This window comes from Armigeres subalbatus, chromosome 1 (genome assembly GCF_024139115.2).
Source record: "Armigeres subalbatus isolate Guangzhou_Male chromosome 1, GZ_Asu_2, whole genome shotgun sequence".
Taxonomy (NCBI): Eukaryota; Metazoa; Arthropoda; class Insecta; order Diptera; family Culicidae; genus Armigeres; species Armigeres subalbatus.
The window spans coordinates 54674091-54692013 of NC_085139.1; the positions used below are offsets into that span (position 1 = coordinate 54674091).

General features: G+C 40.5%; 1 protein-coding gene across 6 annotated transcripts in view; it reads right to left on the reverse strand.

Annotated features, from left to right (window-relative positions):
* Positions 1-17923, reverse strand: part of LOC134225734 (RNA-binding protein Pasilla) — a 247550-nt gene that overhangs the window by 21545 nt on the left and 208082 nt on the right. For 5 of the 6 annotated variants that reach the window (XM_062706084.1, XM_062706062.1, XM_062706073.1 and 2 more), the window contains 3 exons: positions 7446-7649; positions 6005-6645; positions 5092-5602 (listed from right to left, as the gene is read on the reverse strand). In XM_062706084.1, the coding sequence (XP_062562068.1) occupies positions 5092-5602; positions 6005-6645; positions 7446-7649 (1356 nt within the window). Of the gene's footprint in view, positions 1-1187; positions 2583-5091; positions 5603-6004; positions 6646-7445; positions 7650-17923 lie in introns of all 6 variants that reach the window. The other variant, XR_009983317.1, reaches the window with a different exon arrangement.

Genomic DNA, 17923 nt, shown 5'->3' on the forward strand with positions numbered 1-17923 from the left:
GCAATATCCTTTCACACTGAAGAACGCTACGGTTTGCAATAGAGCTCGTACTCATTCTTGCACGGCGATTGTATAATTGTCATGATTGATTTTCGATGCTTTTAGTTTTTTCTCCAACGATCCTCTAAATATCAAATCAATAACCCTTATTCTTGTTTACGTACGAACGCGATGGTTTACACCAGCAAAATCAAATAGGGAAACGAATCGCATTCGTTCGAAAGCTACGTTCGGCCGTAAACTAGATTAGAGTTGAATATTTTGACTATAAATTGCTTACGAACCAGTTGGTAAATATATTGAACATGAGAGTTTAAAGTATTGAATAAACATAAATACGGATTCTAAGAACATAAACTTGGTCGTGATCACAATGGTCAGTTTTTTTCTATATTCTTTCATTCTTTCATTCATTTCGAACTAGCATTTTTATTGAATATGACAGCCTATTTTCGCCAAGTCACAAAAATAACATGTAGAGCATTTATTTAAAGCAGCCTTAGCGTATCCCATCACCTTATCTAAAAGTAATGAGAAGTGAACAGATGATAAATGATCCAACCGCCTATCAAAAGCCGTCAAGAAGTCTTGATTCCTTTAGGTGCTTTCTGTGTTAGTGGATTAGTACTAGCTGAGTTATTATTACAAAAACATGCACATTAGCTTTATTCTGTCATGCCACAATCAATAAGCAATATGCCCACCACCGTATCGAAAGTCTGCAGAGGATGCTGACGTTTATTACTCGATAATGCGTATGCTAGAGATTAGTAACCAGGAACCATGTGCTTGGTATGTGGAAACATATCTTGGGACGGATCAAAATGATCTCTCGAATAAGAATAAGAGATCAACGGAGACAGTATTTCGATAGTAATCTAGTTTCAAATAAATCTGAAATGGGGTCCTACTTTGTCATCAATCCATTTTGTTTTTGTAAATCAGATAGGGAATAAACTCTTGAGATTTGACGATCGTTTCGTTATGATGTCTGCAGTATTTTTAATGATCTCTTATTCTAGTATTTTGCGATTTTTACAGCAATTATCCACCTCCGTCAATGCACAAGTTGCTTATAATATCATTGTTAGTAGATAGCGAAGCGCTGTATCTCAGTCATTCCGATGCCTTAACTAATTTTAGAGATATAAAAACATGTGAATAATAGAAAAAAATGTGATATATACTTGGGTCAACCAACTAGAGCTATATGGAAGCTGCCGCGCGCTTGGTCGGTCCTTCTCGATCATCCGCACGGTGGCACGGCGGTCTTTTTGTGCACGCCGCTTGCATCGCTATCGCATTGCTTGTTATATCCGTGTGACAAAAGAACATAATCTAATCACACGTACACACACACATATTCAAAAACGAGTGGGCGCGCACGCGGGTGGACATCATCACCATCATCGACGCCGTTTTCTATAGTCATCAGGGTCGTCGTCACCATCATAATCATCATCATTATCATCATCACCATCAGTGTTTGTTCTTATTGACATTTGGTCGTGCTTCTGTTTTGTGCGCAATTTATTATTGTTATGATTAGTTGGGAGCTAGCTTGAGAACACACGCCGAACAAATTAGAATATGTCACAGCTCTATAAACGATTTGTACTATCTAGCATTTGATGGCTATTCAAAAATATCTCTACCTCTGTCTCGTGAAAGTGGAGCTGTCAGTAGTGTCTTTAATGTTGCAATATTCACAGTTCAGTTAACGCTTATCAAGTCGATTGTTTAGAACATAGAACTCTCCCTTATGCGATATTCTCTTTCTACAGTTCCTTTCTCGTATGATAAAGTTGTACCGAAAGGTTTTCAATGCACTCCAAAAGGGAGTTTTTGTTTGGAAGCTCGTATCCTAAATTTTATAAACTAATCAATGAATTGAGCAAATTGTCTGTATGTGTGTGCGCAATCATTAAACCAATTTTTCAAAAAGTTATTCTTAGCCGACTTGTTCCTTTTAACAATCGCGTAAGAGAGAGTTCACTGTTATCTTTATATCGCTGTTGCAGTCCAAACAATTAACAAATTAGTGGAATTATGGCATTGAGTGTTGTCTTTTCTCTAATTTGACAAATTCATCACCATGGCTTCGCCGAAAAGAATGAATGTGGGAATCACATGACTTTTTGTTTTGTTTTGGACTAAGGTGATGAAAGTGCCTAATAAATCCTATCGCAAGTAAAAACTATATAAAGAGACTGGCAAACTAGAATCACTAGAATCGTTTCGTTGGTAGTTTATCTTTGTTTTTGGGTAATAAAGTGTTTGGTAAACTTTTTTTTTGTCTGACCGTCACGCAGTTTCGCCCGAACGGGTGAATCGTTATTTCCAAAGGTTTACTTTGACTGACTAAATTTTACTACCAGAGGCTAAGCTTTGGAGGTAGGCTATTGTGGTCGTTTGTTTGTGTTTCCGATTAGTGTGTGCTTGTGTGGCATTTTTGTTTTCTTTTTTTTTTTGTTTGCGATTTTAGTAGTGACGATCGATCATGTTCTCTATTGATGCTGCATTGAACTGAGGTAATGCATATTGTAGAAACGGCGCATAGGAGTGCTGTAGGTAGGGGTTACCTGCAATGGCAACAACAACGGTGGATCTGTAGCTTGGTTGGTTGTACGATGGGACCAAGTAGGGTGGTTTGGGGTTGATGGCTCGTGATGAAGATTGGGGGTCAGTTACAGAAATTGATAGAAAAAACGAGTATCGGATATATGTACAGAAGATCGGATTAAAATATGGTGCCATGTGGGGATGAATGACTGGAAGAGAGTGTCACCTGATTGAATGGCTGAAAACATTCGAGGCAACGATGGGTTGTGTAGTTTGTGCGAGGGGTGAGAATTGATTAGGAATCGGAAACTGTTATAGTTACAACACGTGTATGACAATGATGTTTATTCGTTCAATTGTCTCAAATTAATATATAAGAAAGGCTATGGTAGGAAGAAGATATTTCAGTGCAACACTCATATTTCGACCTAGAAATTACTCAGCTGTGTTTGAGTCATACGATTTGATTTATAGTGTTCAAAAATTCAATTCATTATGCTGAATGCGATTAACGGGTATACACCGTTAGACATAAAGAAGGCAGAATTATGTCTAATGTCCATTACGCCTAACGTAGTTATCCCTATCGTACTTTTGCCTATCCTACTTTTATCTACCATACTTTTGCCTGTCGTGCTGGTGTATCCATCGTTCTGGTGTGCCCAACGTACTGGTGTGCCCATCGTACTGGTGTGCCCATAGTACTGATGTGCCCATCGTACTGGTGTGCCCATCGTACTGGTGTGCCCATCGTACTGGTGTGCCCATCGTACTGGTGTGCCCATCGTACTGGTGTGCCCATCGTACTGGTGTGCCCATCGTACTGGCGTGCCCATCGTACTGGTGTGCCCATCGTACTGATGTGCCCATCGTACTGGTGTGCCCATCGTACTGGTGTGCCCATCGTACTGGTGTGCCCATCGTAATGGTGTGCCTATCGTACTTTTGCCTAACGTATTATGCCCAACGTCGAGGACTCTTTCGTTGATGGATCATGTTTAGGCTGCGTGGTTTCATCCAATCAAGGCCATTGGTATGGTGCAAATTTTCGTTTCATAGTCGAATGTATTTAGTGAATTCTCCTTCAAACAGAAGACAATTTTTTGACCGGAGTTAAAAAAAAATCGAAATTATTTGATGAAGTCTACCTTTCACACATATTCATAGTCGGTTCTGGGCTGTCAATATTTGGTTGAATATGGATCATTGGATATTTTTGTGTATTCTACAAATTGATAAACTATGTTATAAACTCATTTTAAATGAGTAAAGAAATGTATCACACAGAACTAAGTCCGATTTCGAAGTCCGTTAAGAAAAGTACTGCCATGTGCCTCGTTTGACAGGTCTCCTGCTCGTTTGTAACGCGCATTCGTATGGAATTGACAGATGATTTTGTTCCAATTTTGACATTTGACGGCACTGTTATTATAGTCACTGTGAGTCGGTGGAGTAGGTCTGACAATGTCAATGTCGAAAATCGAGCCGAAGTTGGTTCATGATGTTGATTATTTCAAGTTCAGCATGTGACAACTTAAATCAATTCTATTTCTATCATGGCCCCATATAGCTATCTCACCAAAAAGTTGAAGTTTTTTTTTATCAGATCGGATTTTTCGATGATGCTAAATGTTCTACATAAGTTCAAGTCAGAATATAGAATTCTTGAAAAAAAAAATAAAATGTTTCCGTAGATCTTCGTTGCTACTAGAGAAAAAATTCCAGAATCTAGAATGAATATTGCCGTTGGTTGAAGGGCAATTGAAGGGAGTATAGTTAGCTATTGTTGCTCATGTTTCTGAAAAACCGGTCTTTAATGTCTCTATTAGAACTTCCGTAGTTATCATTGAAAGTGTTTCTCTGCTGGTCGTTGTATATATTTAAACATTCACTTCATCTCTTTTGAGCTCGCCAAAATTTTGTAGCGCTGTAGTTCAGTATATTTGAAACTAAACTTCGTAGAAAAACTAATTGTACTAACAAGACTAAAGATCGGGTTGAGAATCGAACTCGCCGTGTGCTCGCAATGCTACAGACAAATCTGGACATCTCCTGTTTGAAGAATAACTCACATGTCAACCCAAAGTCCAGTGTCCAAGATGAATAATGATTCGGCATGCAATGTTATGTAGTCAAGAAAAGGAACTGCGTCTTGCGATTACCAGAATGTCACATGGGAATGCACAGATAATGATGATGACGATGATGGTGATGATGATGTGACGCGGCAACTATAACATGATTGTGGCATCTCACATAGATTGTGATTTATGCTTGTGACGTTCAAAATACTGACTCCTTATGACATCATGTGGCGACGATGATCGGAAACTCTAATAGATGTGTACCAAGTAGTAAACATCGACCGAACTATTCTCAACTATTGTAGTAGCGAAAGGGGTTAGTATGTAAATCAAATGATGACCAGCGATGCGGCTATAGCTCGCTTGAATTGTTAGTCAACGACAAGTTTCGGTGAATCTAATGTGTCGGAGCAAAGTGCCGACCTGCTGTTCGCCCATGACTTACCTAGGATAGCCCCGACGATCACTTCGGGAATCTCGACGTTCTTCTCCTTGCTGGTGGTCATCTCGGCTGGCGTGGGGCTCTTGCTGAGGGATCCCAGTGACTGCGCAGCAGCTGCCGCGTTCAGCGCTGATGCACTGGTCAGTCCGAAGGCATTGTTGTTGATCGAGATCGGGGTGGCCGCTTGCGTGCCCGGAAGCCGGAAGGGATCAAAGGTAGCGTCGTAGCGTTCGATAGACGTACGGGGTGTCGCGGTGCCTGCACCGTGCAGATACGAATCTAGCGCATTCAGCTGTCCGACGGCACCGTACACGCCGGAGGCGGCCGTGGCTGCGGCGGCTGCTGCCGTCGTTTGCTGCAGCTCCGGCACGCTCAGGAAGCTCAGTGGAGTCGAGTGTGTTCCGTTCTGCAACCCGACGCCGATGCCCAGCACACCGTACTTGGCGAGGACTGCCAGAGCTGCGTGGACTTCAGTGGTAGCCGTGTCGGAGTAACCTGACTGTCGCATGGCACCCTATGAACGAGATGGGAACAGTAAAGGAGAAGAGAATCGAAACAAAACGAAAAGAAGAGAAACAAATTAGTTTGGATTGGCTGGCTGTCGCGTTGTCGAGTTCGGTGTAGCTGAGAGAAGGAGAAATTCAGATAGAACTGGAGAGTTTTCGAAAGGCCTTGCTCACAGAAAACACTTCAGAGTTGTTTGGGAATTGTCTTCTTTTGTTTCATATTGGTTCATTGTGAGAGCGGGGTAAGCGAGATCTTTTATTTTGTATCGTTTATATCTTGGGGAGATGCCTCGTGAACACAAAAGAAAACTATCGCTTTGGAAAGATGGTGACAGATATATAGAGTGGGAAATAAAAAACAAACAGAAACAAGAGAATATATAAAAAAAATATCGAAATGAAACTTCTACCTTAATATGTTCAAGCAATTGTGTGGTAACTGTAGGATTAGTTGGTGGTGAAGGTGCACCTAGATTTAATGACAGATTCAGTCCGGTGCCGTTGACCAGTAAACCGGCCGCGGAAGCCCCGGGCAGTGCGCCGCCCAGTGCGGAGTTTAATGATGCGGTACTGGAGCTGAAAGTGGGATTCTGTGAGGCGGCAAATGGCGAACCAGTGGGGTTGAAATTGGCCACCGGTCCGTTGATGTCTGCGTATGAAACGTTCAAGCATGAGCCAGATGAGGGATCTTCGACAATCTTCTGCAGGATCATCTTGCATGCGATCTTATTGTTCTCCTTCTCGCCGATGATGGTAATGCACCTCTCCTGGAGGGTGAGCTCTTTCGGTTTCTGCGAGATTTGAACGTAGGAGCCCGATTCCTCCTTGATCTGTTTGATGTAGGCACCGGCCTTGCCGATGATCATACCGGCCGTCGAATTGGGCACTAGCACCTTGACCTGCTTGTCACGGTCGGCCGCCTGTTTGGCGTCCGCATCCGTCAGAGCTTTGGTCATGTCGGGCTTCTCGCGAATCTTATCAATGATAAAATCGAGCACAGTCAATATACCATCGACTGTGCCGCTAATGAGACAGACTCGTTCGGATGTTCCTTGAGGATGAAAAGTAAATGAGAGAGAGAAAAAAAGAGATATTCGGTGAGCTGAGAATGTGAAACTTTTTACAGATGTTGATAGACAGAGAAGAGAAAAAGAAATAGGAGACAGAGAGCATGACTTCGATTGAAACGCTCATTGAAGATCTACGACAGGCTTTGCCTCCGAGGTCAAACGTTTAGACAAACGGGACTCCGAGCAAAGCCTGCTGTCGGGCTTCAACGGAAAGAGAACCGATATTAATAATTTGAGTTGATTTGAGCAGCGATGGACGACAAAACAGTTTGTAAAACACTGCGAGAAAAAACGACTTAAAGTTTCCGTTGTTTAGCAACAAAAACAAAAATAGAAGGGAAAACGGAAAACAGATATAACAATGGATCGAGATGGACATCAATATGAATGCTACGTTTGGATGGCTGAATCGATTGATTGTATGTTTTTGATCTCCTGAGAATGCGTTACACTATTGTTCGACCGGATTCCGACAGAATTATTGTGATTAGGTTGAGGTAGTAGTAGTAGTTGGTGGTAGCAGTAGTAGTGAAAGTGGTTAGCTTTGATTGGTTCTGATTTGTAGTGATTTAGAGTTAACACCGACGGGGACCGAAAGCTCGTTCTGTTTTAATGAAGAACTGGACATAGAGGGAGTTAACCAAACAAATAGTTAAGAGAAATGGGAAATTTGCTTGCAACTTTTGATTTGAAGTATTGGTTTTCTTTGAGACAGAGCTATTAGCATTGCGTACGACTTGAGCCGTACAAGTTGCATGAAAAGTGGTACAGAGCCGCTTACCGGGATAGAAGTCGTGTGCCTTGGACATCTTCACTCGGGCGCCAGCATCCTTCTGCAGCGAGGCAATGGTTTCGCCCCCTTTGCCGATGATGGCTCCTGCCGCGACCGACGGGACCAGTGTTTTGAAGTGGAAGTTGTCCCCTCCGGGAACACCGGCCACACTGCCACCATTGGTTGTGGTGGTTGTGTTGGTCGTTCCGGTTGCTGCAAAAGGAAAGGAAAGAGTGAGATTAGCTGATTGATTAAAAAGAAAGTGTGTCGCAAGTATGTTGTAGATGATAACGTAGATAATGTTTTTCTGTCAGTCAGTAGTAGCTATCGTGGTTGGTCTTAAGTAAGTCGTGACAGCAACGTATAATGGATTCCTAGATTTTTTTTTGTGAAACTATCTCTATTAGATATTTTTCCTTTCGATACAATGATAGTTTTTGCATAATCGCCTGGTAACTACTAAGCAATGATGTAGTATCAAGAAGCCATTCATGCAGATTTCAAATTATCCATTAACTATTTTTGAAAGACTTCAATCACTATAAAAGTTCCTATACTTTGTGTAACATCTAAATCATTTATACAATACACAACATAAAACAAACAATGCAGGTCCCCATCTGTTTGCAGCCGTAAATTTCACTGAAATCTACCTCCTCAAAGAAAACCCACGCATTTCCACGTTGGTAGTTTTTCCTAAGTGTCGTGGATGGAGGGCATTTGGCAATAAAAACACAACCCTTTTAGGCTGGGCAAAGTCCGACCAGGTAACAGAGACCGTGGCGATAGCGAAACAAAAAGTATGTATGTGTAACAACCGGATACCGTTTGCCCACCTTGAAGATTGTTTTTCCTTCGATCGATATCGCTAGCTAAAGCTGAGAAAATGTCAGAAGACGATGTAAGCCGAGCTTGAGATGGTAGCAGATGAAGAGAAAATCTGGCAATGTTTATTGAAAATTTTGTTCAAAGATTTTGCAAAATACAAGCGAATATGAGAAAAAAAACGGGTCTACCAATATGTATTTTTTTGCGCTCATTAACCTACAAAAGTATCTATGTTGGCCACAGTGAAATGCCAATGTCGCATACAATGGAAAAAAAAGTCAGTTGGAATAGAACGACGGACAAAATTCAATAGTTGCGATACATTTGTTTTTGTTGGACGGCTAACGGGAACAAGCAAGTGCTGTGCAGAAAGAAAGTTGGACGCAGAACACAAATAGAACGATTGTTGTATTCAATACCAAATTTAAAAACGATTTATCTGCTTTCGTAAACAAAGATTCAAACGTCGATTTGACGAATTGGATTGCACTCCCACACACCAAGTCTAACCGTCTCAGACCGCTATTCGGACTTCCCGGGAACACCAACCCTGGGTTATAAACCCTAACCCTGGGTTATAAGCGTCCCCAAGCAACACCTCTTGTTTCTCAGTGAGTAACAACAACTGTGGTGTGACTTACTAAAGGTCTGATTTATGCACAACGAGTCGTATTTGGAACTTCATTGTGACACAAAAAGCGCAAGAGGTGGAGCCTATTTGCAACATCTTGCGGCTACAATGAAAATAAAAACACAAAAACCAATCGGGAATCGAACCATGGACCTTGAGATTTGCACCCTTCTACTATAACCATCACACCAACAATTCTATTTGAAGATTCTGCTACAAGTGCACTACATAAACAACAAAGTTATTTGTAACTTCATTGCACCTTATGCGGAACATGCAGGGGACTGTCAAAAATAAAATACTGCTCAGCTGAGCTTAAAGTGTTTTGCAACATATCAGAAACATTGTCGTAACAGCAATGAACCGAAGTGTTATTAATTCTGCAACTTATCTGTTTTGTTTCTGATATGAAACACATCGAATTTTAAACCACCCAAGAAGTTAGATGGGTAGAATATTGCAACGCCACTTAAACGGAAATGAAACATTGTGATTTTCTGAAACTGGGAATGTGGCTTTAATGTGACTCGATGTATTGCCAGTGTCTTCAATGCAATTTATTAGGAACAAACACCTATTTGAAAGATGTTGCGCGGGCTGCTTGGGTCCCAGCGTCGAGAAGTGCTATCACGTACAGCTTTCAATTGCTTTCAATTGCTTTCAATCCAGCTCCTTTCACCGACCCTAAATATGCTTGAGTCCAGATAGGCAGGCGTTAGGGGCCAACTTTTGACACTCAGTAGTAATAGGGATTCTTCGGGATATTCCCTTTGACGTATTGGAGTTCAACGAGGATCTCCCAGTCGGCGTAGTTAGTCGTGGTAGCATGCCTAGTCATCAAAAAAGATAAGTGAATCGTACATACAAAGAACATTACGAATATCACTCCGCAATCCAAGAGGTCAAGTGTAAGCAATGGGAGGACTCCCTTGAACCCAGCTCTTTCCAGGAGCAGAGATAAATTATCTGGCCCAGATGAGACCTCCCTACCTCTAGCAAAATCCGGTATTCAATTTGGTCAATCAAGCCTGGTCTGACCAAACCTTTCCGGACGAGTGACGGCTCAGTCGCGTCATCCCAAATCCTAAAAATAACGTTTGTTCCCGCGACGTCACCAAATACCGGCTGACTTCGCTGTCCTCCTGCGTGTCCAATGTCGTCGAAAGGTTGATAAACAGCGAACTATGAGAGGAAACAGCCAACTATGAAACTGACGGAAGATTAGGTATCCGACAACATGCCTAAGCTGTTAAATCGCACCTGGATGCCTTATGGGCTTCAGCAGCTCTCGGATGGAGGTTCCGGGCAACATGTTGGCATTTATCAGAAGTTTCTTCATAGGCGGGCGTTTATTACAATTACTTATCGGAAACTAGGCATCGATGACCCCTACCAGAAGTGTGTTCGTGGGCACGTTTGTCGGGGGGACACCCACGGTCCGACTCGAACATCAGAGGGGAACATCCCATCATCAACCGTAAAATCGTTAGACCGGGGGTCTAAGCTTTCTACCCCACTTTTGCAGGGTAAAAGTCAGCTGCAAAACCAGGTTGAACTTGTTCCGCACCCTATCCAAGACCCCAAAGCGCAACAACACAGAGCTCCGCTTGCGTCATATCATTTATGGCGGCCTCCTATACGGCTTGGAACTCACCGGTCTTGCCCACCGTAACCTCATAGATTTCCTGTCGCCGACCGTCAATTAGTACGTTAGAGTTGCTTCTGGGTTGCTCCTGTCCACACCCGATGAAGCAGAAGAGGAGCCATCATAAACAGGTCCATAGCACAATGCTTTCGCATAGTAGAGAATGCAAAGACAGTTATGTTTAAGGTGGGAAGAACTTTTGTATTGCGAATACAGAAACCTTGAACACAGTTTACGGTTAAAAGCCGTGGAGTTGGAATTGGAGTCAGCAGCGGCCCGAACCTAGCACCTGCAACATTTTTTTTCCACTGAAGCCGCTGCGGCTTTCAACGATAAGGAAATGTCATCAAGGCCTGTCCTTCGCAACGAATGTCCCTTGTCGGACACTAAGACCTGGATCAGGAAAATCGTCCGGAAAGAATTAGGCCGACGTTGCATAACCACATGGCTACGAAACATTAAAGAACTATAGAGGCATGGGTCTATCTGCCCAGCCTGAAGGACCAAAAGGTTATTACAGGGCTGCGATCCAGCTATTCTCGGGTCTTTCACAGTTTTAGTGGCAGCCCTTCTCGAACAACGTGCGAATTCTGCGGCGTACTCAATAATACCGATCACTTCATGTGCCATTGTCTAAAATATCAAGTCCACAGAAACCCAGGATCCTACGGAGTGTCGACCAGGCATCAGACGCTTGTATCGATTAATTTGATTTCTTAGTAACACTTGCCTTCTTCAAACCCCGGAGTTGCACAACCGTGCTATAGGTCCCACGATTGAATGCGAACGGAACTCCCTGGTTTATCCAGGGTTGTAAGTCTCCCCTCCTCCCCCCAGTGACAGGGCCACCCTTTTTACATCAAAGTCAGTAGGGGTCTCTTTATCCTCAAACCTCACATGCACTTCCGAATCCACTACTTTCGCTACAGGTCTGCCATTCGTTTTCTTGCAGTTCTACAGGTATCTCTAAATACTGCATTTTGTCTGATACGGCCTGTTTTTGTAAAGTCAACGATTTGAGTAATTTTCGTTTATATGCCCGAACAAAAAAATGAATTATTGTATGTAAACAAGGGTACGGAAGCCACTTTTAACATAAACGTCAAAGGAATGTAAAACCCGCTAGACTTCTGACCACATATTGAGGGTTTCCAAGTTAATAGTACAGAAGCCGATTTGTGACCAGGCTTGACAAAACTCCTCACACTCGCTAGAGTCAAATAAAATCATCATCAGCAATATGCTGCTTTGCATGCTCACAATTGAGTGGAAGCGTAAAAAAGCAGAGGTACAAATACACAGAGTGAGGAAAAGCAAAATAAAACACATGTGAGTGAGGCGTTGGGTGAAAGAGCACTCACTAAGCCTCCGGAGCGACGCTTTGTATGTGAAAAAATCTTGGAGGCGGTTTTGAGTGTGAGTGTAAGTGAGTGACGCATCACAAGTAAAAGATGAACAGATAGACTCGCTCTTGTTTTACGACGCTCAAGCTCGGGTTTAATGATGCACAATGTTGTGAGTTTTGATGCTTATTTCTGCTCCTCAAAAACACTCTTGCTCTTGCTCATTTTCTACTCGCCGAGGAGTTTTTGGCAAGCCTGTTTGTGACTATGTATACGCCTTCTGTGGAATGAGGAAATTGCCTATGTGTGTCTTCATCCAGCGTTTTGTGCACGGTTGTGGCGGTTGATGTGGGTTAAAAAATGATCAATAATTTGACACATGATTTGAGTTTGAAATTTTATTTTCCTTCTGCTTCAGTACGAAACGAAGGGAAAAGTGAAATGTCAAACCGAAGTCAAGTGTCAAATCTGTACAGTAATCTGATATTTCTACAAGTGCCGGTAATGATGCAGAATGTTGGTTACTTTTGTTCGCATCGCATCAATTTTTACGAAACATAATTGATAATCAACACTCGAAAGTTTTCAGACTAAATTACAAAGAATTTTTCGAGGGAATGTTAGAAAATAATCTAGATGAAATATAGGAGATTTTTCTTGGAAAATGCAGGAAAATTTCTCAAGTAAGTTTAGAAGAAATTACCGAGCATATTTAAAAGAATTTCTGGATGATATAAAAAACAAAAATCCTATGAAATATAAAAGAGAGAAGACTCGAAAAAAATCACGAAGGAATTTGAAAGAGAAACAAGAAGAGCACAAGAGTAAACTTTCGAGAACATTGATTTTCTCGGCGATATTCAGAAGAAAAACTTCAAAAGAATTTGATCCACCTAATGGTGTTGGTGCCTAGAGTTAAATTTTTACAGTGATTTTTTTTTTTCAAATAAACATCGATCCCATAGCCCAATCTAACCAATTTTCAATAGGAAACGATAGAACAGTCGAATGAAATTTGTTGCAAGCAAATCAGTTAGAGATAAATGCCAAAAACATGTGTGAGACAATAAAAAGTTTGTTTTTGAAGCAAAAAAAAAGGTTTAGAAAGGCAAAAATGCATAAGAAATTTCCAAAATTTTCGGACCGCTAAGTGCTGGACTGTGTCGTGATTGTCCTTAATGTTTGTGGAAGTGCCGCAACTCAGTGGTCATGTCCCAGTTGTGCGATGTGCCGTACCAATAACATTGAATATTATACTCTTCACATTTTAGTCCAATCACCCACCCAGTCGCTGGGACTGTTGATTTTTTTAACAATTATGTACAAGAACCTACCAAAAGCTGGTCTTATGCGAAAATGCTAGATTCTTATATAAATATTGTATGAGACCTTAAAAATTTTCAAGCTGTTCTCACAATATTTGTTTACTTACATTTATTGTACAAAAATCTAACAATTTCGCATATGCCCAGTTCTTATACAGGTTTCGATAGGTTCTTGCCATTGGTGAAAATAAGGGGAAACCACATGCCCCCCCACCCAAATTTGAAAATCGATTTTCTAAAAAGTCAATTTTTGTAAACCACAAAAATATTTCTTTATTCCTCGATTGCATCGTATGTCTTCTTTGATAAATTGTTCGGCAAAATATCAAACTCGTCGTTGCAAAATGTCAAATCCAAGTAATATAGAATTTTGATATTTATTGTCAATCACTTTTATTGCCAATAACTAAGTATATGAAAAGCGTGATAACATTGCCCGGCTAAGTTTTTAGCATTTCTCTGAAGTGGGGTTTGAGCAAATTTCGTTTCTTTTACCTTTGAAAAGAAATAAATTCACCCCTATAACACTCCAGTAAAATAGTAATATCTTTGCCTGACAAACTCTAATCGTCTCGCGGTTTTCAGCATTACATTCTGTAGTTAATTCTACAAGACCTGAATAAGTATTGTGGTTCTTGATCGTAAATTGTGCCGTCCAATTGCAAATCACTGTTTTGGGATGTTTCTGCATACATTTTTGCATATAAACTTCCAACGAGTCTAGCACCGCCCAAACGTTGACCGACTTGGCTGAAATTTTGTCCAGAGCACCAGGGCATCAAATAGAACCGAATAGAAGGGCGGCCCATCAAAATTTTTTGAAAAAGTGTTTTTTGAGCCACCCTAGTGTTCACAAATATTATTGGCTCCCATACTTGTATGCTCACAGTTCTAACGTTAATTCTTTTGTAAACTACAAATTAGATTAGAATCAATTGTTTGACCAAACTATAAGTTGTGGAATAAGGAAAAATAGTTTTTTAGTTTTCGGCATCACGCCGATAGCCATTTCAGCCGATGACGTCGGCGGCTTGGAAATGTGTTGGAATGGGGTGTTTTATTGCGTCCGTTTCCATTTTCAAGACATTACCGGGAAAATCTTTTGAATTTCGCCGAAAAAAATCTGATGAACTTCTCCAAAAAAATCTCTTAGTTTTTCCATATTAATAATATGGAAATTATTTTTAGAGAGAAATTCTTTGAAAATGCCATGCAAAGCTTTTTGGAATTTCCACGGGAAATTATTTGAAATTTCCGTGGAAATTTTTTAAGAATTCACATAAGAAATTGTTTTAAATTTCTTAAGGAAATTATACAGCATATGCATGAAAAATTCTTCAGAATTACTGTTGAGTATTCTTCAAAATTCACTCTGATCTCTCTTCAGTTGTCGATTTCTTCAAAATTCACACAGAAAATTCCTTGCAGGAAACTCCCTGCAGTTTAGTCTAGTCTTGTCTAGTCTACACATACACAGCCAACTCTTGGAAGAATCCTGGAAAATTTTAGAATCGACTAGTTCTATCATTTTTCTTATCATTTATGTTTGAAGCACATTATGTGCAGCGTTGTTGATTTTTTTTTGTGGAAATCAATTCTTAACTTGATTTTACATTTAAGCCATAGAACGGATACATCATTTAGCTAAGTGGATTAATGTACACTCCTTAGGTTCTCGACGTCCTGGGATGGGACACAGTTTTTAGTCTAGTGCCCTGGCTTATACATTGATGAATAAAAGGAAAAATAAAATAAATCAACAAAATATTTTGCTAGAAGGAAGATGGTTGGGAATTTTCATAATTTGGGTTGTGCACGATAAAAACATTCTTCGGAATTTCCACGGGGATTGCACTAAAACTACAGTTTTTCTGCGTGTATTTTGTATTTTTTTGCGGAAACTTCGGTATTTAAACCGATTTTTTTTTGAATTTCAGAGTATTTAAAAAAATGGTATTCACAGTATGTCATGATATTATAGAGACATGTATTTTATTTCTCGTGTCAATTTTTCAAAAAAAAAAAAAAGAAGCAAAATTTGAATAAAAAAAAGTGCGGTTTGCCAACGCGTTTAAGTAGACACCGCTATGATAGTGCGTTTGATAAAAAGTGCAAGTTCTTCGTTCTCTAATATCCCAACATTAGTATTTTTTATAGATAGTGGAATATATAGATGAGCGAAGATAAACCCTCTGTCTCCAAACGAACTGTCAAACGTGTCTCCAAACGAACATGACGTCACGATTTCAATGGAAACGTTAAGGGCTGTGACGTCAAATGCGCGTGCGCACGGGCAAAACAATTCACTCAGACATGCTTTCGCTCATCTATAGATTCTACTATCTATAGTATTTTTCAAAATAATGGACAATTCACCATCACAATCGATTTCGAGGGCCAATTTCGCCGGTAGAATCTTCGCCGGGCGGGTCCTGGTACTCATCGCCACCTCCAGTTAATTTGATATCTGAAGGTCATCGTCATGTCAAACGTCCAACGGCTCATCATCAATTAGGGTCTTGCCGACATTTCTCACCAACACGAACGCACGGTTCTTGGTTGCAAACAATCTCATTTGATTTTGCCGTGACAGCTGCTCGTGATTGCAAACAAACTGAGTAAAAGTGTGAGTAAAATGTGCGTGTGCGTGCACGCTCGTAGAAAGCCTAATTTCAACAACGGCGGACTTAGAGATGTCGTAAAATCCCGATTAATCGATTAGTAACTAATCGATCATTTCGATTCTTGACGATTATTGAATCGATTAATCTTTGGATAGTAATCGATTCAAAATTAATCGATTATCACAAAGATGAATCGATTAATCGAAGTTATCAATTAATTTGCGACATCCTTATGATGTCGTAAAATCCTGATTAATCGCATAGTGTAGAATGCAAAGACGATTATGTTTAAGGTGGGTAGAACTTTTGTATTGCGAATACAGAAACCTTGAACACAGTTTACGGTTAAAAGCCGTGGAGTTGGAATTGGAGTCAACAGCGGTCCGAACCTAGCATCTGCAACATTTTTTTCCACTGAAGCCGCTGCGGCTTTCAACGTTAAGGAAATGTCATCAAGGCCTGTCCTTCGCAACGAATGTCCCCTTGCCGGACACTAAGACCTGGATCAGGAAAATCGTCCGGAAAGAATTAGGCCGACGTTGCATAACCACATGGCTACCTTATGATGTCGTAAAATCCTGATTAATCGATTAGTAACTAATCGATTACTCTAGATTCATCTCGATTATTGAACCGATTAATCGTTGGGTAATAATCGATTCAAAATTAATCGATTATCACAACGTTGAATCGATTAATCGAAGTAATCGATTAATTTGCGACATCTCTAGGCGGACTTCACATTCCGACGGGCTTCTTCCCGGCAACTGGCGAGGGGAAAACGATGTTTCATTGGGCTCAAAAATTCTATTGTTAATCTGCAATCAAAACGAAACGTATTCCTCGACAAAAAATGGGTTTTTCATCTTCGAGGTAAACGATTGATTTCATGACATACTCGTGTTCAGGATCTTGACCGTCCAGGACAATCAACTGTAATTTAGTGAGAGCATTCTATCGTATGTATTGCATTTACATATAATCTTAATTACTATCTATAAAATCCATCAGGGCACCCAATTGAAGCGATTTGGATAGGAAGAGTGGGATTGCCAACTTCCTATTGTTAACATTTCGTGGATAAAGGGCGGGCTCTTTCCCCTTCTACTGAGTCAATCTTGGAAACGAGGGCTAGATTATATTATTGTATGTACTAACTTTCTTCTGGAAGGAGCTTCTCTATTCATCTCGTGGATTCGCATAAGTGTCTCTGCTTATAAAACCACCCTACCCATTTTTGGCCCTTCATACATGAGTTTGATGAAATACAAACAATAGTATAATCGTGATCAAATCGTTTGTCAGATATGGCCAGTGCTATCGGCAGGTGCCTTGCTACAATAGATGGTAGTATCATTATCATCATCATCATTTAAAACAATATTTTGTATTCTACAGGAAAATATTTATATTGTCCATAACGGCCAAAAGTCATCTGGCCGAATTTAATTTGGCCAAAATGAACGTTCGAGTGAAACGGTTTGGTTGAAAAATCGTTTGCCATCACAAGTCATTTGGCCGAAATGTTAGTTTGACCGAATTAGTTATCTGGTCAAAAATTCCGTTCGGCTGGAATGATTGTTTGACAGAAATGGTCAATTGACTGAAAGTGTAATTTGGCCAATCTAAATAAAGTAATAAAAAAAGACCAGGACATGGACAGGTCGAAAATGTCATTTGCTGAATCTAGTAAAAAATGTCGACCCGTTTGGGAAAATTATTATTATTTTTTGGACGAAAGGCTTTTCTGCCGAACGAAAATTTCGGCCAAAGGAAAATTTTGGCACACGGTATTTTCGGTCAAATAACCTATTTGGCCAAACGAATTTTTCGATCAAATGACCAGTTCGGTAGAACGATATTTTCGGCCGTATGCAAATTTCGGCCTTGTGGCCTCCGCTCAAGCGTTCATTCCCGTCGTTTGGCAGAAAGCCATATGTTCGAATTAAACGTTTGTCCGAAACGGTTATTAGGTCGAAAACGATTTGGCAAAAAAAAATCATTTGACCGAAAGTGACATATAACCGGAAAAGTTATTTGCTCCTATAGGTCACTTAGCTGAAAATGCCGTTTGGTTTAAATGGTTGTTTG